Source organism: Panthera leo, chromosome A3 (genome assembly GCF_018350215.1).
Source record: "Panthera leo isolate Ple1 chromosome A3, P.leo_Ple1_pat1.1, whole genome shotgun sequence".
NCBI lineage: Eukaryota > Metazoa > Chordata > Mammalia > Carnivora > Felidae > Panthera > Panthera leo.
In genome coordinates, this window is record NC_056681.1 from 81,573,069 (window position 1) to 81,595,596 (window position 22,528).

At 37.6% G+C, this 22,528-nt stretch overlaps 1 protein-coding gene across 7 annotated transcripts in view; it reads right to left on the minus strand.

Annotated features, from left to right (window-relative positions):
* Positions 1–622: 622 nt before the first annotated feature.
* The window catches only part of PELI1 (pellino E3 ubiquitin protein ligase 1), a 68,772-nt gene continuing 46,866 nt past the window's right edge, over positions 623–22,528 (minus strand). The window contains exons 4-11 of one of the 7 annotated variants that reach the window (XR_006200709.1): positions 19,993–20,094; positions 15,633–15,830; positions 15,348–15,536; positions 14,247–14,566; positions 12,813–12,931; positions 4,140–4,391; positions 1,279–1,559; positions 623–691 (exon numbers count right to left, since the gene is read on the minus strand). Coding sequence is in view for 3 of the 7 variants with exons in the window: in XM_042932446.1 (XP_042788380.1) it covers positions 14,000–14,566; positions 15,348–15,536; positions 15,633–15,830; positions 19,993–20,094 (1,056 nt within the window). In the remaining 4 variants the exon portion in view is untranslated. Of the gene's footprint in view, positions 692–1,278; positions 1,560–4,139; positions 4,392–4,418; positions 4,569–8,645; positions 12,932–13,083; positions 14,567–15,347; positions 15,537–15,632; positions 15,831–19,992; positions 20,095–22,528 lie in introns of those variants that run through there. The other 6 variants (XR_006200710.1, XR_006200711.1, XR_006200708.1 and 3 more) reach the window with 6 other exon arrangements.

Consider the following 22,528-nt stretch of genomic DNA (forward strand, 5'->3'; position numbering starts at 1 on the left):
CTCTCTCTCTCTCTCTCTCTCTCTCTCTTTTCCTGACCCTCTCCCACTGGCACTCTCTCTGTGTCTCAAAATAAATAAATAAACTAAAAAAAAAAAACAGGTTAAAAAAACACAAAAAAGACTACTTGCCAGCATTCCTTGCACTAGATGTTCCATGTTCTATGGTCAATGGATTTAAGTATTAATAGCACATGGTCTTCTCCTGATCCTTCCTTCCTTCTGCTGAATAGAATGCGAACAAAAATGATGGGGTTGGGGAAACTGCTAGACCAGGATGTGGAAGACAAATCCTGAGGACGGTAAACAAGGAGCTAGAAAGACTCTTGATTCTTGACACCTTGGCCCTATTCTACTTGGAGTTTACGTAAGAGAGCAATCAACCTTTTTCACATTTACTGTTATTTGGACTTTTCTTGCAACCAAATATAACTAATAAAGCAAAGTTGGATCATTGTAACTTCCTCCCCATACCAATACTGGGGGCTCTAAATGCTGGTGGTCAAATTACATGACTAAGCAGATCATCGCCTATATCTAGTACATTCTCCAACCTCACCTGGGCCCTCAGTGCTGCTTAGCGGTGTCTCCAATTCTTTCCAGTAGCCACTTCAAACCTCCTTCATGCTCCTCGAACTTTTCTCTCTTCCTTCTTCCATTTCCCTTTCAATTGCTTGAAATGAATAGTTGACCTCTGCTTATTTCAGAGAGAAAATACAAAAAACCATTAGATAGGAACTTCCCCCCTCAATCCTCCCCCTCCAAGATTACTCATATCTATGCCCATTCCCCGCCCCCCCCCCCCCCTTTCCTCTAGTTACAATGAAATTAGCTTCTGAAGGCTAATTCCTCCCCTGTGCTAGGGATCCAACCTCTTCCATCCCACTCAGGAACTACCCTCTCTCCATCATCTTCCTCCCCTATTCCACTGTCTCCTTCCTTTCAGTTTTCAAGTACCTCAAGTAGTTCTCATCTGCAAAATAAACATACAAAAACTTTCCTTCAACCTTACATCCCTGTCCAGTTTTCTCATCTTCCCTCTGTCTTCCCCCTCTACTCCCTTCCTTTACATCTCTCCTTTCTCTCTCCCTTCCCAACTCCTTCCCTCCTTAGCCAAACTACTTGACTTTACTAGGTCTCCACTTCTTCACCCCTCAGGATCTTCTCAAACCTCCAGGGCATGGTTTCTGCTCCCACCACTCCATGAAAATGCTGTTTTCAAGGTCACCAACACCTTCCTTATGGCCAAATCCAATGGCTATTTCTCAGTCCCCTACTTACTTTGATCCTTAGTAATGTGACTCTGTGGACACTTCTCCTTAATGCATTCTCTTGCCTTCCATATCGTTCATTTCTTCTGGCTTTGTCTTTTTTCCTTCTGACATCTCTTTCTCAGTCTTTGTTATGTGTTTCCTTACTTTTACCCTACCCCTTAAAGGTTAATCTTTCTGTCCAGGTCATAGCTTCCTAGGAAGTTTCATTCACTTATAGGACTCAGGCTGGTGATCCCCAAATCTTCATTACTATCTCCAAGGTGGATCTCATTTTGGGGCTTCAGAGTCCTGCATTCAACAACCAACAGAATAGCATCATGGATCTCTTATAGGGATCTCAAACTACATTCATCCCCCATCCCTAAACCTGCTCTTCTGTTATTCCAATATGGTAAATGAACAACCATCCATCTTGTTGCCCAAGACAGTCATGGGTCCTCTTTAATCAATCATAAAGTCTTGCCAAGTTTACTCTTAAATATGTTTCAGATCCATCCACTTCTCTCCATTCTCACAGCTACTTCCCTCACGCAGTTCCTCACCATCTCTCACATCGGCTATTCTAAAACTTTCACTCTGCCTCCAGTCTTGAACACCCATTCTCCACGGTATGGCTGAGTGATGTTTCAAAAATGCAGATCTGATCTTGGCATTCCCTGATTCCTAGTGGCCATTAGGATAAAGTCCAACACCTCGGTTTTTCTTACAAAAGCTGTCTGATATGGCTCCAGCCTGTGTCTTTGGCCTCTTCTCTTGCTGTTCCCCTCCTTTTATTTTCCACTCAGCCCACATTCAACTTCAATTCCTCAAAATATCTGCTACTCTGTATTGGTGCTGAGCCTCTGCACAAGCAGAGCTGTTCCCTCTGCTGGGAATCCTACTCCTGCTGCCCTAACCTGCCACTCTCCCTCATCCTTGACTACCCTTCCCTCCTTTCAGGTCCCTGATTGATATCACTTTCATCTAGAGAGTCTTCTTTGACCTCCCAAGTTTGGTTCAGTGCTCCTCCTATGTGCTGCTCTCTACCAATCACAAAGATTGACACCTTTATTTCTGTCATAGCACTTACACATCATATTGTAATTGCTTATTTACCCATTTCCTTTTACTAGATTTTCAACATTGTGAGGGTAAGGACCATGTTTTTTCACTTATCTTTGTATCCCAGTGTTTCTCACTTACTAGATAGTCAATGTATTTTCAGTGAATACATGAACCCAAAGTAGGCATTTGGTATTCAATACATGTTTCCCTTTCCCAGTGGCTAAACACATCTGACTAGTCAGGCAATTAAGAGATATTCAATGAAACAATTCTCATGGTGAGTGAAAAGAAAGAATCTCTCTTTTCAGACATTATTTAATGTTTTTTTCCTTAATCACTAAAGTTTAACAAATCTCTTTAAATTGTGATGCTTATGCAGAGAAAAAGATCAAATTAAGATCTGCTCTTGCTTTCCAATTAAGTTGTCAACAGGCTTCCTTCTCTGAGGCTTCCCCAGGAATCCCACAGGACGAGGAGAGAGAAAAGGTGTATCAGAACTGTCAGCAAAGATCCTTATTACTTTCCTACTCTGTTCAGGAGTGGAGTTCCTCTCTCCTATCTTGTGACCTCAAGGTTGCTGGAAAATTAAAAATAGCTCTTTATCATTCATGAAGGATGAAGGGTCCACTGCTGTTCAAATACTCAAAGAATATTTAACTGAATGCTGACTATATGCAAGGCATCCTCTTATTTGTCACAATCTCCGGTTTTATGAGGGATCAAACTTTTTTCTCCTGTATTTTACTTTCTTATAGACCTCCTTTCAAGAGGGAGCCCCTTATTCTATTACCAAAGGCCCCCTAGCCTTTAAGAAGGCATCTGACTTTGGCTCGGGTCATGATCTCGCGGTCGGTGAGTTTGAGCCCCACATTGGGCTCTGTGCTGATAGCTCGGAGCCTGGACCCTGCTTCAGATTCTGTGTCTCCCTTTCTCTGCTCCTCCCCCACTCATGCTCTGTCACTCTGTCTCTCTGTCAAAAATAAATAAACTTAAAAAAAAAAAAAGAAGCAGAATGAAGTCAGAGAAATAGTTTCAGTCTAGGTTATCCATGTCCAAGCCACATTAAGACTTAAGACACTAAAAAGAATTTCGCCCTGAGCTGTTTTTGTAATCATATTGATCATGATGCATTACACTACTTATACTCTGATTCAGTTATTCCCGATGGCCCCTAACTTAAAATGGTCTGACTTAACATTTTGATTTTATGATAGGTCGAAAGCGACACACATTCAGTAGAAACTGTATTTTAAATTTTAAGTTTGGATCTTTTCCCAGGCTAGCGATAGGCAGTTCGATCCTCTCTCGCGATGCCGGGTAGCGGCATCAAGCCACAGTTCCTACCTAGTCAGCCATGCGATCAGGAGGGTAAACCGCCGATACACTTACAGTCACTCTGTACCCATACAACCATCTGTTTTTCACGTTCAGTACAGTATTCAGTAAATTATGTGATATGGGATACTTTATTATACAATAGGCTTTGTTAGATGATTCTGCCCAACTGTAGACTAATGTAAGTGTTCTGAGCACATTTAAGGTAGTCTAGGCTAAGCTATGATGTTCAGCAGGCTAGGTGTATTAAATGCATTTCCAACTTAAAATGGGTTTATTGGAATCCAACTCCATTGTAAGTTGAGGAAGATCTGTATATATTAGCCCCTGATACAAGTTTGCTGGTCATAAAATGGCTTTTCTCCATGAGAAGATATTTGGTCCAGAAAGGGATCAAATTTTAGAATTATTAATGAGCCAAATCCACTATCTCCAATTCATTTAGAGAACTGATCTCCTGGAATTCCCGGAAAACATGGCATTCATTACCTCATTGGCATCCAGATCAGTTGAGTTGGCTTAGACACGATACCACAAAACAAAAAATAAATGCTGGCATTTTAGAAATGCTGTGTTAGCTGGAAATAAGCCATGCAAATTGAAGCAAATGAAGGAGGGTCTTAAAAGTCACTGTGTTTTTGCCAGCCAGGAAGTTGATGTCAGTGCATAAGATTCCATTTTGTTTCATCATACCTAGTTCTCCAAATAAAGACTTCTATCACCTTTCCACATAAGGAGAAACTGTAAAAAAAAAGCAAAGTCACTAACTAGATTTCCTGGAAGTGTTCTCACTCGTTGCCATGTAAATCATCTCTAGCGGATGCTGGGTCCTGGTGGTTACAGGTGTACTTGTGAATCAGACCAAGGGTATTTATTTCGGAATCCAGAAGGTTAACTGGTAGCTCATCAAAGTGTCAGCTGTTATGAACAATGATAATGGTATATTATCACTATAAAGTTAATGTAATATTCTCAGAGTAAAAATTCAAACTACTACATGTTGTATCAATTCTTTCATTCGTGTCTCTCCCATTTTGTAGTATATTTCACGGGTAAGCAGGCTTAATCCATCATAATGAAGAAATACATAAAAAGGTTAAGATCCACTATTCAAATTCCCAGCATAATAAGCCCATGCAGATCGAAAACATGTTCACACTGTTGTCACAAATCAACATGGAACTAAACTCTGATACAGGCTCATAGGGGTGGCTTCTTGGAAACTGTTAGGGGATTTCTCAAGTTGCATCACTGCCCTGAACTCTGCCCCTCAAACCAGACCCTTTCAGAAGCATTTCAGCTATGAATAACTTAGAACATCCTTTTCATCAGCCACTGATTAAAAAACAAAAAACAAAAAAAACACTTAAACTGAAGATAATTTTATAACTTCTTTAAGATTCTTTGGTTTTGTTACATTCCGAAGAGGCTTCTGAGCTCTCCAAATGAAGAGGCCATACATCTACTAATCTGGGGCCATCTGCTCTGACAAGTCTAATTCCACACAAAGGACCAGCACCAAAGTCCTATGGGACTAAGGCGAGGTAGAATGAGTATTAGTTTATTGATGCCAAAGAGTTGGATTATCTTATTCCCATGGGTTAGCAGGTAATGAGATTCCTAACTGTAATAGAGCAAAGGAGTTAAACATAAAAGCATGTTACAAAATTACAGGAAATTCAGTATAACTGGATCCTCTCCAAAGGGGGACTTCTTATCTCAGTATTTTCGAACTCCCCTCACTGAGTCTCTAGTTTATTTACAGTGAATAACTGCTCATTGTTACCTGCTCTGATAAAAAAAACATCTAAGGACTAGTATCTGAGGCCAGACTGGATTAAGGTTTGGACTCAAGCCTTGTCTGAAGAATTCCTTGTGTTTGTGAAATTCCACCCAGATATTTTCAATGGTCTTTTTGTATTTCTAAAGGAATTAAAACACTTTGGTAAATAAATATGGCCATATTTGAAGTCAGTAGTAATAATGAAACCATGAAAGCACTTTTAAACAAACTCTGGGTTGTAAACTCTCAAACTTTTAAACTCTAATAGCACATGCCAAAGTGGTAAACGTTCTTTTAGTGCTTCTCTGCAAAAGGCCACGTCTCCAGAGCAGTATCTTTGACTTTCATAGCATCACATCACGGCTTCATTTCATAGTTCTATTCGTTACCTCTGTGACTGGATACCAACACCTCGTTCAGGGATTCCTGCTGTCGCTGAGTTCTGAGTAAAATCAACATTTGCCCTCATGCAGTGTGGCTAATATAGAAATTACACTAACGAATGTGTTAGAATTTACACACTCAGGTGAACACTGGTTCTTTGAAAAAGTCACCTTGAGAAGCTATATTCTAAAATTGGAAGCGGCTGTTTGGGGTGTGTGTGTGTGTGAGAGAGAGAGAGAGACAGAGAGACAGAGAGACAGAGAGAGAGACAGCTCTAAGAAACTGCCAATCTTTTGATGTTATGATTCCTTCCTATAATTTCCACACCTGGATGTATGGATAATTATGGTTTGGGGGGGGGGCACAACAAATTCTGTCATCCCCTATCCTTTTCTTAAAAATTCTTTTAAAGAGATGGTGAGTAGGGGAGGGGCAGAGAGAGAGAATCCCAAGTGGGCTCTGCGCTGACAAGCACAGACCCCTATGTGGGGCTTGATCCCACAAACTGTAAAATCATGACCTGAGCTGAGACCAAGAGCCAGATGCTTAACGGACTGGGCACCCAGGGACTCCTGTCATTCCCTACCTATCCCCAATCCCTGTTTACACTCAACTTTGGAAGTAATTACTTTAGGGATCCTAACATGTTACCAAGACCCACAGTGGGAAATTCCTCCCGCTATACCTCTGCACGTGCACCTGAGCCCAGCCCAGCCCAGCCCAGCCCAGCTTTGGGAGCTCTTACCTACTGTAGACCTTAGATAGTCATTTTGTGGGAAATTCCTTCTTTATTCCTTGTACAGCTAGCCCATTTCAACTACTGTCTCTCCACGTAGGGATCTGTCCCTCCTGAGTCAGGCTTTGGACAACTTTATGGACACTTAGGGTTTGGGTTGCTATTATTATTCGATTATATCATGGATAAAAAAAAAGATCCTGAGTTGCCTGGCAATATAGTAATTTTAACATTTTAATGAAACATTACAATCACCATTTCAAATAACTCCTTTTCCAAAGGTCATGTGACAAGCCAACTGAAAGCGAGGAGTATCTGAATGTGTTGCATTCTTGCAGAGGTGTGGTATGCAAAACAATTGTGCTTACTTCACAATACACAGAAAAGGTAAAATAAGAGCCTTGTCATTTGAGTGAACACTCATGTTGGCTGAATGATTCAAGTAGAGTACTAAGGGGCTATTAGTGAAAGTACTGCACAAGGCTTTGGTTTTCACTTCCTATTCTTGTGTTTCATTTACAAAGCAGGCAGCCTTTTAGTTGAAAGATTTCTGAAACAGACTATCCTCTAAAATTGGGAATCACTGTTTATATCACAATGAGTTGATGTTTTTGACTCTATTGGCACCTTTAATTTAAAAATAAAAACAAAGTGCAACATAGTTGTCTCTGCTTCAACAAACAAAACTCGGGAATTTAACCAAATCTTGGTGACTCAAGTTCCTGTGTTAGGATGGACATAGGAAACAAGTTCTAGTACCAGATTTATCAGTCGGTAGCCACTTTGTCTGATTAGGCTTTGGTTTCTCAACTGTAACTTGATTGCCAAGATCTCTTCTAGTTTCATATTCTATATTTTTATTAACAGCTACACAGTAATAAGATACAGTAGAACTTCAGGAAATTCCAAGGCAGACAGACTTTAGTTTTCCCTTTCAGTCTTGGATTGCTTTTTGTGCCTTTTGGACCGATGATAGGCTTTCAAGTCTGGATGACATGCTTTGAGGCTATGGTCGATATTCCTTCTCTTTTCTCCAGGAGAATCTTTTTTTGTTCTCTTCTGGCATCATCTATGGGCTTCTTCTTGTTGCCAAGTCACCTACTTATTGTCACTTTTGGCAATGTCTCCATGTCTTCCATTTTTATCTTTTCAGCCAATAATGACACATTTTCTGATCAAATAGCTTCGCAAACTTCATTCTTTTGACTGCTTTTGTTAATGCTCCTACTTACAGAGTGTTTTGGTAGCTTAATGGTTCAGAGTTCTAACAGTTTCCTACAATTACCTAAGAAATAGTTTCTGACGGGCCATGATAGCTCATCCGCTCGGGAAAGAATTCCTTCAGTGTGTTAACGTGGGGAAGCAGGAGACAGGACACCAAAAGCACAGGCAACAAAAGCAAAAATCAACAAGTGGGACTCAAAAGCTTTTGCACAGCAAAGTAAACAACAAAACGAAAAGACAACCTGTGGAATAAGAGAGTTTATTTGCAAACCATATCCGATAAGGACTTAATTTCCAAAATATATAAGAAACTCTTAGAACTCAATAGTAAAAAACCCTAGTAACTCAATTAAAAAATGGGCTAAGGACTCGAATATCTAGTTCTTTGAAGATATACCAATGGCCAACAAGTATATGAAAAATGCTCAATGTCACTAATCATCAGGGAATGCAAATCAAAACCACAATGAGATGTCATTTCACATGTCAGGTTGACTATTTTCAAAATACAAAAGACAACAAAGTGTTGGCAAGGATGTAGAGCAATTGGAACCCTTGCACAGTACTGGTGGGAATGCAAAATGGTGCAGCCCCTACAAAAACAAAAAAAAATTTTTTTAATTCCTCAAGAAATTAAAAATATAACTACCATATTATCCAGCCATCCCATTCATTTCTGGGTAGTTACCCAAGAGAATTGAAATGAGGGTCTTGAACAAATAATTAGCACTCTCGTGTCCACTGTGGCACTATCCCCTCGGAGCCAAGGCATGGAAACAATCCAAATGCCCAACAGGTGTATTAATAAAGAAAAAATAGTATATACATACTCTGGAATACAATTCAGCCTTAAAAAAGGAAATTTTGCAATAGGCAATATGGATGAACCTCGAGGACATTATGTTAAGTGGAACAAGCCAGACACAAAAAGACAAATACTTCATGAATCCACCTATATGAAGTAATGCTACTACATCCTGGATGTGAATTTTTCTGGTTGCAGGACTAGAAATGATCATGAGTTTCTGCATCAGTGAATTTGTTGCTACCTTCCAGGCAGCGGCATGGATCTTATAACTAATCATGTTTAACCTGCGAACACCTTTGTGCTAAATTGATTTGTGGCTCACATTTAGCAAGTTTATAGGTCTTCATTAAATCTATTCATGCCACTTCTGGTTCTATCTTCTTTTGTTATAATACCAAACCTTTTTTGTTGTTATTCTTTTAAAAAATTTTGATGTTTAATCTTCTTAGTTACAATTTTGGTTTGCTACCTTAAATCATTTTTTAAAAACTGTGCAAGACATAGACTTCAGATCCCACTCAGTGAAAAAGGGGGAAGGAGCAAATATGGTAGTTGCATACACAGGTATGGAGCAAGACTTCCAAGGTTCAAATTCCAACTCTTGTACTCATGAGCCATATGAACCTCGGGCAAGTTCCTAGGTAATGCTGTGCCTGGTTTTTGTTGTGAAAAGGAGACAAGAGTTCCTACCTCACAGGGCTGTTTTGAGCTTTAATTAATATGCTTAAAATTGTGTATTTAGAACAGAGCTTGACACATAACAAATACTCAAATGTTAGCTGTGAGGAATTTATTTTACGCTGTGGTTTAACATACATAGCTGAATTTACAATCTAATGTCAGCCTGAAGACACCAGCATTCGCATCATATCATTTAAGAGAATGTTTGGATTTGGATGTGATGCTTTACAACACTTACTAGGAAAACTCTTATCTTATTTACTCCATTTTCTGCTGACAGTATTATCCAATACAGGCATATTTCTTTAAGGGAAGCTGGACTTAGAGAGAGGTTCAAGAATTCTTTGTTTTCCATCAACACCTGCATATTAAAAAGATTTTAAAAAACCAAACACAACTTGTGCTTTGCCACGGTCAGAAAGAATTTGAAACAGCAACATATTAAGATTCAATAAAATAGGACTTTTTTTTTTTTTTAAGGCAAGACCTAAGGAAAAAGATGTACATGAATGAGAAGGGAGAAAAACTGTATTAGGATACATTGGCTAAAGGAAGTTACTGTAGTTGAAAACAGAACTTCATTTCCTCAGAAGGCAGCTGAAACAAAGAGAAACATGAGAGGTGTCCCAACTCTCTATTTCAGTGAAAGGAAGTTTGCCATTAATCAGGAGAAATACTTTTTTGTTTCTAAGGCAGCACAGTGTATATGGAGAACATTGATCATGATGGTTTAAGAACTTTGACAGCACCTTAAAAAAGCAGAGACAGTTTACCTTTGGCAAATAACTTGTCTAACAGGGAGTCTCCATCTAATGTCCGTCCAAGGCTAAGTTCCTGATTCCACAAGCAATGCACCCTCCCCCCAAACTTTTATTTTCATAATCTCCACTTCAAACAGTAATTCTATTCTTCTAGTTGCTCAGGCTAGATGAGCCGAGTCATTGACTCCTCTTCTTTTACAACCCATATTTGATCTGCCAGCAAATATTGTCAGCTCTGCCTTCAAAATATATCGATTCTGTCCACTTTTCAGACCAGCCCCATTGCCACCACTTTGATCCATGCCACCATCATTTCTTTCCAGGGTTACTGTGATGGTCTAACTGGTCTCCCCACTATCACTTTGGTCTATTTGCATCTATTAAAATAGAAGTCAGATCATGTCACTTCCTTGCTCAAAATCCTCCTGTTGCCCCCGTCTCACTGAGAATAAAAGCCAAGCCTCAGGAGGCCCTTCATGATCTAGTTTCATCCCCACACCCCACTTATCTCTATCACTTTTCCTTTTTGGCCTTTCACACTATATGGCTACACTGGTGTTTTGCTATTACAGAAATATTCCAAGCACACTTTTACTTCAAGATTTTTGCAATTGCTACTTCTTCTGCCCAAATAATCTCCTAGATGTGGCTTTCCCTTGCCTTCCTACTTAATACTGCAAACATTCCACACACATCACATAAAACATTTTGTATCTCCCTTCCCTGCTTTATTTGTCCCTTCAACACTCTTCACTATCATGCTGTATCTTCTATTTTTCTTACTCATTTCTATCTTCCCCACTAAAATATGAGCTCCGTGAAGGCAGGGATTTTTTTCTTGTTAAATCACCCAAAGTTTAGAACAAGGCTTGGTGCATAGTAGATATTCAGATATCTGTTGCAAGAATTCGTGGATAAAACTTGAGGGCATGGACTAAAAGCATACTTACTTCTGAAAGTGGGAGTAGGAGACAGAAAGAATAATGCAGTTCAGTAAGCAGCATTTTGATAATCTCATTTGCTACAGGGTTAATGCTTAGAACACAAACACAAAAGAATGGATCACCCATCTTTTGGCCAGTGGTCTCTAAGGTGGGATACCATAAAATGATCCATCACAATGAGGGGCCAAAGCGTTAAAATTATATTCATCTTATAAATTTAAAGAAATAATGGATGGATTTTCATTGGTGCCCTCACTCACTTGCTCAGTCTATATGTCAGAAGGTCATGCATCACACATGGTTCTTGAGGTATCCCGAGGGAGGAGTAGAGTAGCAGTATTCATGTTAGATGTAATTATATATTTATTTACATGATTATTTACCCCTATACTATTTTGCATGTGTCAGAATGTTTTTTAAATGATGGAAGTAAGCAATTACAGCTTCAGGAAGATAGCCTGGTAAAAGACTCCTCCTTCTGGATATTTACTCTTTCTTGCTTCATGACCCTAACATGTTAGATGAAGGAAATTCCCTACACAAATTAAGGAAGTATTTAGATAATTAGATCACTTTCATAAAAGAGTTAAGCCATAAAGATTACCTTTGGGAGACCTAAATGCAACTTTTTCTCCTTGGCCAGAATACTGACATTCCCTTAATACAACTGAGTAAGTAAAAGTGTTTCATTAGATATAGGCAGAATGACGGAACCAATATTCAAAATGCTTGAACAGAAAAACACCTAATGATTTAAATAGCCTGAGTTTTCAAAACTTGAATTTGATAGAAAATGAATCAGACTTTTCATAGCTGGGAGGAGAAAATTCAGGCACTTTGAGAAGAACGTGGACCTTTCATGGACATCGAGGCACTGTGTAAACAGTCTAGTATTCAACTTGCAAAGAGCCAACTCTCTAGCAGGACTTAACTAAAGCCTCAATTATTCAACCACTACACAAAGTTCCTTTATTAATAAGTAAGAGATGCTTTCCCAAGAGGACCAGCGATTTAAAGTGTTACATTAAATGCAAATTCTTCACCTATTTAAAGTGAGTATTTTTGAAGTGGGGGAGAGGTAGATTTGTCTACAAGTTTTTGTGTCTGGTTTCCCATTCTCAGTTATGCAATAATGAACTCACAGAGACAAATTCAAGTATCTATTTTGAAAAGTATTTACTTAGTTTGAATAAATTAATTGCAAATAAAAATTAGCTACAATATATAGCCTGAATAGAAATGACTAGAACAAATACAACACAGGACTTGATTTCCTTGCATTAGTCACAAAGCATGTGACTATGTGGAAAACTTCAAAATCAATTATATTTCTTTGAAAAGGGGATAACAGCAGTTACTGATACATCACAACTAGTAAACTTATAATACAAGTTTCCTGACATGCATTTCCTGAGTGAACCCAAATGATCATTTTTAAAAACAAGGAAATTCTGACAAGTTCAATTAAAGTAAAAATAGTTCATGGCTTCTAAGCAACAGGTTTTTTTTTTTTTTAAACTAAAAGAAAATTCAGAACAGCATAGTAATAGTTATGATAAATTAAAGCTATACTACCACATACAAAAATTTGCTAGAGTCAATTAAGTATTACACAACTTTCAAACTAAAGGAACACAAATCAGAAGATTAAAAAAAAAAAAAAAAAGATCCTGTCTAATCTAAAAGTGTACTGATTTCTACAAGGTCACAAAGGGTTTGATGTAGTGCAACTGTCTATGCGTCCCTTGTGGTACATTATGAAATGGGGAGGGGAGGGAGTGAAGAAACATTTTCTTGCTTCTTGAAGCAAAGAACTCATTGGAATTAGAGAATAAACATACCGTGCAAGTATGTTCCTCTACTCGGCTGTCACTGGTGCTCATCTGCCAACCAAACATTTCCTCGAGTCACACGGTGGCAACTCTCCTTAGAATTCAAAGCCCACACAGTTAAGGCTGGTCTGCTAGGTTAAAAAAAAGGGGGCACTGTTGTCATTCAACCCTTTATCTCTTTCTAGATTTCTTAATGCCTGGGAAGACCACATACAGAATAATCAATTAGTTAAGCATTTCTTTTTCTAAAAGCAAATCAAGTCACTCTCTTCCTTGTTAATTTATGCTTTTTTCTCATGAGAATGATTTTTTTCTAGAAACAGTGAACAGATGAACCACAGTTTATATCTAAAAAATAAACTTGCCAAATGTTGCTGGTACTAAAAACAGATTAGTTATCATGGGAGAAAAATAGATAATCTAGATTAAATTGCATATTCAACGGAGCATATAAAATGTTTCTTAGCATTAAGTTTTCGTTATATACTACACTTGAGAGAAACATTAAGAAAAAGAACTTTCCTGATTATATTCAACGTGGTTAAAAACAAACAGCTCTTACACAATAGTAATTAATATGAATTTGGTTTTACAAAGTATTCTAATTTACCAAATTCCATATTTAGAAGGGGAGTGGGGAGAGGCTCTCTTGTCCTTCTTTCTAAGCTTGCAAATCCTTGAGCTATACTCGCTAAACTACCATTCACACCAAGAGTGTGACACCATCGTTACCATGCTACTCTATCAAGAACATTCGAAGATATTTTCTATAATAAAGATAAATAGAAAAAAGTTAATATACACGTTGCTGTATTTTACAATGTTTGCAACAAACTGTAAACTAACATAGTTTGAACCAACAGTACCCTCAGTTATATAAAACAATTTTTCAACACTGAGGATGGGTGATTCAAAAACACTAAAAGGAAGGCAACAAATTAGACTATGTCTTTTTATCCTCAAAATAGATTTTCAAAACTCAGAATTCAGAAGTCTGGTACTTTCAGAAATTCTTTTCTTGAGTTTCCCAGATTTTTTGATCAGAAATTGTTGCTATTTATTATAAATGTTTAAAAAAATTCTTCATCTTAATGCAAATGACCAGAGCAGAGAAACTGTGACATGGACAACAGGTTGGAAAACCCAACTCACTTAGCTTATAAATTTATAATGTAGTCCTGGAGGACAACTGTCTGTTAGTCTAGAGGTCCTTGGAAAATAAGTCTGATGTAGCCTTGTTCACCAGCCAACTGATGTGCACAAAAGGGGCAGGCTGCGTGAAAAGTATGAGTACCATGAGGAAGTGGGATCTGGGACCAATAGGCAGTTGTCTTTTCTGAACACACATGCCCGCATGGGCTGAACGCATGGGTTGGAGGGCCGGCGTCCACATAAAATCCAGCTTCACATCCAAGCCACAGAGGGACATAGGGACCAACAGACCTACACATGGGACATTCACGATCTTTTCCATCACGTTCTTCTTTGTTTCCCCAGTTATGATAGCCATGCACATGGCCGCAGTTTAGATATACCCATGGTTGTTTTTCATCAACAACATCTTTCCTCTTCATACTAGGAAACGCTAGTGTGTTGAACCCGACAGGGCACTGAGGTCGTGCTGCATTGATTTCCTGTCTTAAAGCTTCTAAATGCTTCACTGTAGGAGTGTGGGAAAGGCCTTCTGCAGTACGCCACAGCAATGTTGCACCGCAGAGGTCAATTAATGAGCCATCTTGTAATTGATTGGTTTCAATTTCCACCTAGAGGAAACAAGAATCAAAAAACACATTCACCACTGTGTTTTCAATTCTCATGTGAGAGTTTTGGTCTTACATGCTCCTTACTCAAGAATTGAGATTTCCTATGACTGTTACTAAATAGAAGAAACTCTAACGGTAGTCATGAAAAATGTAAGCTTGAAAACCAAAGGTAAAATATTGAGCAGGAACAGATTTCTTTTCAGCCTTATGGTAAAGATGACAGATGATTAAAACATGTGGCTCATCAGTAAGTCTAATATTTCCAATATATGTCATGATCGAAGAGATATAGATACAAGTAGAAAATCACAGTGCTATTTAACTTAGAAAAGCTTAGGTTTTAAAACATATTAACATGATATGAAAGAATAAATTTTTCAAGTGTCTTGATTAAAACATTCAGATATTATCCTCTAGTATAATATTTAGTAGTCCTTGTTTTATAGTCAGACTTGTGTCAGCAAGAGATTTAAGAGTTTTTGGAGGGGCCCTTGGGTGGCTTAGTTGGTTAAGCATCTGACTCTTGATTTCGGCTTAGGTCATGATCTCAAAATTTGCAGAGTCAAGGCCTGTGTCGGGCTCTGCACTGACAACATGGAGCCTGCTTAGGATTCTCTCTCTCCTTCTCTCTGCCCCTCCCCTGCTCATGCTTTCTCTCTCTCAAAATAAATAAACTTAAAAAAAGAAAAAAGAGTTTTTGTAAATACATAATACATTCAGTCTAACTCACCTTAGGTACAGCTTACTGTACCTAGGTAAGAAACTACATCTCAATACTTACCATTTTTCCTCTCTGCTGAGCTGATCTGGTTTCCCGCAGGCTGAACACATTTCCACACACTGATATTTCTCTCCATATTCCAGGCTTGGAGTCTTCTGTGAACCCATTGCGTGGATGCATAACAAGAACGCCATTAGTGGTCAAACCATCCATCTGCCCATCTGATGTCTTCCATTTGGCAGCCTTCTCCTAGTAGCAATAAGAATAGTGAACTTCCATTTATTTGTAAATTGGAAACAGAAGTGGTTATAAAATAACACATCATTTAGGAAAACAGCTTTTTACCCCAAGGAAGATGTTTTTTGATGAGTCAAATCCTGCAGCATAAATCCGTGCTGTAAAGGGGGGATTCCGTTCACATATGATTCTACAGGCAAACCTTGATATAGTGCTTTGCACGGACTGGGTATCAGAATTACTTTGGCTTCCGGGAACTGTGTCAGTTACTACAAAATCAATTGGACTTTCAGTTGACCGACCAATCTAAGGGAAAAAGAAATATCTATAAACCTATTGAAAGGAATACAGTGGAAAATCCATTCAAGAAAGGTATAATAAGATGAAATCATTAAACTTCTAGAATTTCTAAAGCTTAATAAACTTATACTGAACTCTGAGAGCATCTACACCGTAAAAAACTAATCTGTCAAACTTGTTCTGATGTAATAATCATTTAGAGCACAGAAAGAATTAAGTGGGAACTTACCACCCAGAATATATGAAACCCTCAGGGAATGCAGAGCTTAGGATGGCTGAGATTTTAGATGGCTGCAAATTTTAGTTTTAACCCCTTTGGATGGAAATATGCCTACCATGTATTACTCTACCTTCTTTACCAGAATGTAGTGAACATACAAGTAAATCTTTTATGATGACTCAAGGACATTAAACTATAAATACCATTTAAATTAAACTGAAATGCAGTGATGTCTTCAGGTACTATAAAGGTGTACAAGAATGCTGATCCTTATGTTAATGTTAAGAGCTTACACAGGTTTGCTTTGAGGTCTTATGTATACTTTACAGATATTCTTGTGTGTTTTCTGTCAGCTTGTCAGCCATCATTTCTTACTGTTGGGCATGCTCATCTTTAGCAGCATGCTCGCCTCTAACCAGTTAACTATTATTCGGATATTGGTTGAGAAATCAAAAAAACTAAACCTCAAAGAACAGTATTTCAAAAGGTTCTTGGTGAGATCTTAAAAGAGTCTCCACAGAGCAAAGAAAAGGAATTTCAGCCCATGGCCTGTGTGGCCTTTATTTTATATGCCAGATGTCCTTTTTTATTTTCTTCCTGGTTCTTGGCCATATTTCTGAAAGATAAGGTTTCCAGCTAAGGAGAGTTCTGGTGGGTGGGTCAGCAAATTAAAACATCTTCAGAAGTACCAGCTAGTAAAGAAATTAATTTTCATTTTGAAAGATGAAAGTTGAAAAGGAAATCAGTGGAACAGATGACAGAACTGACAAGTGTCACAGGGCTTTAAAGTAAACATTTAAAAATGATCAGTTCATTCACGGGTTTGTTACAAAGTAGTATCTAAAATTGAGGAAACTGGATACTGAGAAAAAACACTGACCCTCCACAAAGATGACACTTCAGTCATTCTTTGCATAGTTGAGCCTCAAGAATTCCTCATACCTACACACCTTTGGATAAAATACTTTTAGTGTTTTTGTCCTATCATCAATTGTAAGTCATTAGTTTGGACAGTTTTTGAAAGAAATTGGTTGGTTAACAAATGTAAGACTGGATGTCTCTTTTCCTGCTTTTTAAGATAATAATAGCCAAAGAAAATGGTCTCTGACTTTTGAAACTAAAAATATTTCCAAAAATAAAAGCTCTTTTATTTTTTTTATTAAAAAAAATTTTTTTTAATGTTTTATTTATTTTTGAGACAGAGAGAGATAGAGCATGAATGGGGGAGGGGCAGAGAGAGAGGGAGACACAGAATGCAGAGTAGGCTCCAGGCTCTGAGCTGTCAGCACACAGCCCTACGCAGGGCTCGAACTCACGAACCACAAGATCATGACCTGAGCCAAAGTCGGATGCTCAACCAACTGAGCCACCCAGGCGCCCCAAGGCTCTTTTAGATGCAAAAGATGTAGGCCAGGAAATAGATTGAGGATTGATATTTAGAATCAAGAAATTCAGAAATGGCACTTATTTGGGAGGAGAGATTATTCCAGAAGAGTTGATATTTGATCTGGGACTTGGAGGATATTTAAGACAACAAAGCAATATTGGTAAAGACAGGTAAGAAGGAAGAAATCTCATGAATTTATAAAGAGAAGAAACCTCTGTGATCATGATCAGATTCCAAAATATAATTTTTGTGTGTTAAGATAAATTTTGTAATTCTTTCTCTTTTGAACTGCTACTATGAGCTTTAAAAACATATATCCCTATCATGTTATCTCCCACTCTCATTAAAAACCCCAATGGTCTCTTACAGGCTATCCAAACTTCTTAGTTTCTTATTTCTATAATAATTAGAAACTGACCTCACAATTTGCTTCCCACCAATCCAGTTTAATTTCCTATCATTGCTATTCACACGAAAAGTATATTCTAGCTACAAGCAGCTTACTTGTCAATCTACCACACTGTGTACTTTGCCATCTCTTTTGTCAGAATGCCTTTCTACTGGCTGGACTGGCAAAATCCTGCTCAACTTGACTAAAAAAAAAAAGGAGAGGGGCACCTGGGTGGCTCAGTTGGTTAAGTGTCCAACTTCAGCCTAGGTCATGATCTCACGGTTTGTGGGTTCAAGCCCCACATCGAGCTCTGTGCTGACAGTTCAGAGCCTGAAGCCTGCTTCGGATTCTGTGTCTCCCTCTCTCCCTCTGCCCCTCCCTTGCTCGTGCTGTCTCTCTGTCTCTCTCTTGAAAATAAACAATGAAAAAAAAAAGGCCCGGATAAAAAGGCACTACTATTGAAGTCTTTCCCTCACCCTTCTTCAATCCAATCAGAAGCTTCACATTTAGACTACCAGTGTAGGCTATGAATACAATCAACTTGTAATGTCTCCTTTATTTAACTTCACAGTGTCCACCAATGCAGAGCTGGAGTTTGTATAGCTAATGAATTGAATAATAAATTATCTTGTTCAGTTTGGAAGCAATCCTAGAATGTGTATACAACCAGTTTCTCAAAGACTGGCTAATTTATCAGGGTGGTTTCTGATGTATCTCCATTTTTTTGATATAGAAATGTTTGGATTTTCCATACACATAATGCTTGTAGAAGGAGCATCATGTCTATTATATTGGGAAAAACTCTCCATTCCTTTTTGAAAAGGAGAAAACCAAAAATGGCACAACTTATTTAAGGACCTTCATAAGATGGTAAAGACACTGTTCCATAATTCAGAATGCCCGGTTTAATCCCAATTTTGCCCCCACCTAACTTTGTAACATTGAATTCACAAGATTTCAGTAACTTTATTGACAAAAAATAAGGGATAAACAAATAAATTTAAGGTATTATCTAAAACTAAAATTCTGGGGTCAAACATCTAGATAGCATCTTGATTCTTAAAAAAGTTAATTAGGCACATTCATTTTAACTGGCTATCAGTGAAAAAAAATGTGGAAATCATCCTAAAGCTTGTGTTAGGTTCTCATTAAGATCCCAACCTTCATCTTCATTAAGGGTGTTATTTATTTTAAATTTTTTTGGGAAAAGCAAGAAAGACATAAACATACAACCATATTCTAATATTAACTACAGAGACACTATTCTAGAAAATTCAGTATTCTATTAGAAGGGCAGTGAGTGACTTCAGAGAAATATTTTGTTACTGGTTATAATTAAAGACATCCCAGGCCTTTCCACATTCAATCTTGTAAATAAAGAAAAACTGCAAAGTCACTGGGACAGTAATTATAAGAGCAACATTATCAGGTACTAGTAATGTCCTATTTGTTTCCAAAAAACCCAGGGCTTTACAAAACCAAATAAAGGAGAAGACCATGATTTTAGTTTTCATCTTTCGGTTTGACCGTTCTATCATATATCAAGTTTACCAATGTACCAATCAGCACTGGATTGGTACAAAAATGAGAGAAAAAAACCTTTTACTGCATCAGTAGTAGCTTGGAGCAAATATGTGCTGGAAAACAAGCCTGACACATACATGATATGGACAGTTTACAGACTGCCCATACATTTTGTTGCCTCGAGAGGAAGGTGGGAAATAGTGGCAAAAAAGGTCATAAATATGTGCAGAATATTTCTTGGTTCCTTTTTTGGGATAATAGCTAACTGAACTATTATTATAACTACTATTATTAATAGCTAAGTGTTTACCAGCCACCTGGCAGAGCTTTGAGCACTTCACATGTACTAACACATTTAAGCCTCCTAAATGTCATTATGAGGGAAGCTCTATTATCTGCACTTCATAGTAGGAAACTGAGGCATAGAGTGGCTAAGTAATGTTTACTAGGAATTCTGACTTCAGAGCTCATTTCTTAACCATGCTATGCTGACTTCTATATATGAGATTTAGAAATCAAAATATATTTTAATGAAATATGTGGTTAAAATATACTAATCATTAATCTGAACACAGGAAAAGTCACTGACAATAGGTTTTTAACTTTTTTGTTTTAAGGAAAAAAAAAAATTCAGATGTCATAATACCTGAAACATATCAGTGTTGCTGTCATGAGTATATTCAACCACTACTGTCTGGGCCCGAGATAAGGTATACGATATGCTGTGCTGGTCCTTGTTGCTTATTGCCTAAGAAAGAAAAGATTAATAGCAAAAATTAGCTGGTAGGGTAATCAAATCAAATTTAAAAAAGAAAAGTAATGTATTACATACTTGACATATTTTCTCCTAAAATTTAAGGGAGAAATTAATAACTCTTCCATAACCTCAGCTGTGACAGTAGCTTCTTGGGTTGAGTGGGGTGTAAAAATAATCTGAAGATGTTATAGAGTAAGAACATAATTTCATTGTATAAAAACACTATAAAACATGGATCTCCCTTACAAATATTTTAAATGATAAAATAATCAAAATCAAGTCCCATGTAGAAACTGAAAACAGTACTGAATACTGTTCTAATAAGGAGAAAATAGAGTATTTTTCAAGATAATGAAGAAAATTATTTTTAAAGTAACTCAAAGAGTTATATTAAGTTACCACAAGCAGAGTTAACTGGTTTTAACCATTCTGTGGCTCTACAGATGACAAATATTTGCCATACGCTGGGCCAAATATGGAAAAATTCATAGAATGATTAAACATTACCAAAGGAAATGGACATAATGCTTACGACTGTATTTCTGACTTATCCCAAACTAGAAACATTGCTAAAAAGAACTTTTTGGTTTTGTTTTCAGGCATTTTCTATGTATATGAGTTGAAGATAATATCAGAAAGGGGGAAAACCTACACAAAGGAAGTGGAAACAGACTGCATAAAAGGAAAACAGAAAAGAATGATTATACACAGCAAAGAAGCTAAATTTAAAAATGTTTCTTAACTAGAACTTTGGTATTATAAATCTTTACTTGGTTTCAATTTGTAGGTAATCTGTAATAGATAAAGCCCTAAAACAATAGCTTTAAAATTAATTAAGATTGTGAAATTTTCCAATATTTAAAGAGAATAAACAAAACACCTGGGTACCAACTACCCAGCTCTATCAAAGCATAATAATGCCACTTTTACTTCTGATTTCTTAAAAGAAATTAAATTCAATAGGTAATATCAATGCTGCTTACATGTTCTTCTTACTCTCCTCTCTTCACAGAGGTATCCAACCTCATTAAATGCACTGTAGATCCATTCCCATGCACGTTGTTAACATTTTAAAAATAAACATTATATAATCGTTTTACAGGCTTTAAAACCTAGAATTACTTTAATTCAGCACAAACCAATGATTTTTCAAATAACTGCCCAGAACCTTAGAAGTTAATTCTTAATGGCTAAAGAGATTTGAAAACACAGGGTTTTATGTACATTGAGACTGTAATCCCTGGCTTTTTTTTAGCTATTAAACCTACTCTTAGATTAAGAATAAGAACTATGTCAAGTTAAGTTCTCACTGGACTGAAAAGCAGGGTTTAATCATATCCTAGATGACTGCCAGAATAGGGTATTTTAAAAGTGGGATCAGAAATATTTTCCCTATGATAGTGGTTCTCAACCACAGGTAGTATTAGCTGTGTAAGGGGCACTTGGAAATATGTAGGTACATATTTTGGCTGTCACAATGATTTGAAGGCTTAAATGGCATTAGTGGTTGGGACAAGAATATTAAATGTCCTGCAATATACGGGACAATCCTGCATAGAAATGGCATACCCAAAATGCAATAGCACTCCTGCAGAGGCAATTCTGGAATAAAGTTCCTCAGGTTGGATCAATTAGCCGTTCACTTTCACTACCTGCTTAGCACATCCCTTCTCTGCAAAAAGAGACACTTAAAAGAAATTGTCCCTTTTCTACATTTACTGGGTCTCAAACAGTAATAGAGAAGGCCTTGTCAAGGCAAGAGGACTGTTCTAGACACTACACTGGACACAAACAAATCCAATTAACTTCAGGACTGGAGTTATGACCTAAAACAAGTCATCACATGTCAATTTCTCTCTCATTTATTTAGCTGACAAAGATATGCCTCAGATGGTATAATATTGATGCACATCCTGGGGCTGCTTAGCTAAAAACACAGGTATTTCCAGAAGCTCAGAGACACTTTGTAATTTTTATTCATTCAACACGATATCAAATACAGTTTATGTTACAAAGTTGGAAGTAGAGGAATTCATAGAAATGTAAAGATTTGAAATTCCCCCTAATTGTCTATCACTCCAGGAAAAGCCCAAGTGTTCTGAAATGAGGGCCCAGTTCTGGAGATTTGGATAAGGAAAGAAAAAGGAGCTAAGAGCATTAAATATGTGAGGAGACTGAGAAGTTAAACTGTAGATACAGCTGGGTATTTGCTTTTACAGCTTTGATTCATTTTAATAATTACTGAGGTCTACTTTGTTCAAGGCACTATATTAAAAGCTATGATGGTCAGAGGCACCTGGGTGTCTCAGGAGACTCTTGATTTCGGCTGAGGTCACGAAATCATGGTCACCATGGTCACCAGGGTCATGGGATCAAGCCCCGCATCAGGCTCCGCTCTGAACATGGAGCTTGCTTAAGATTCTCT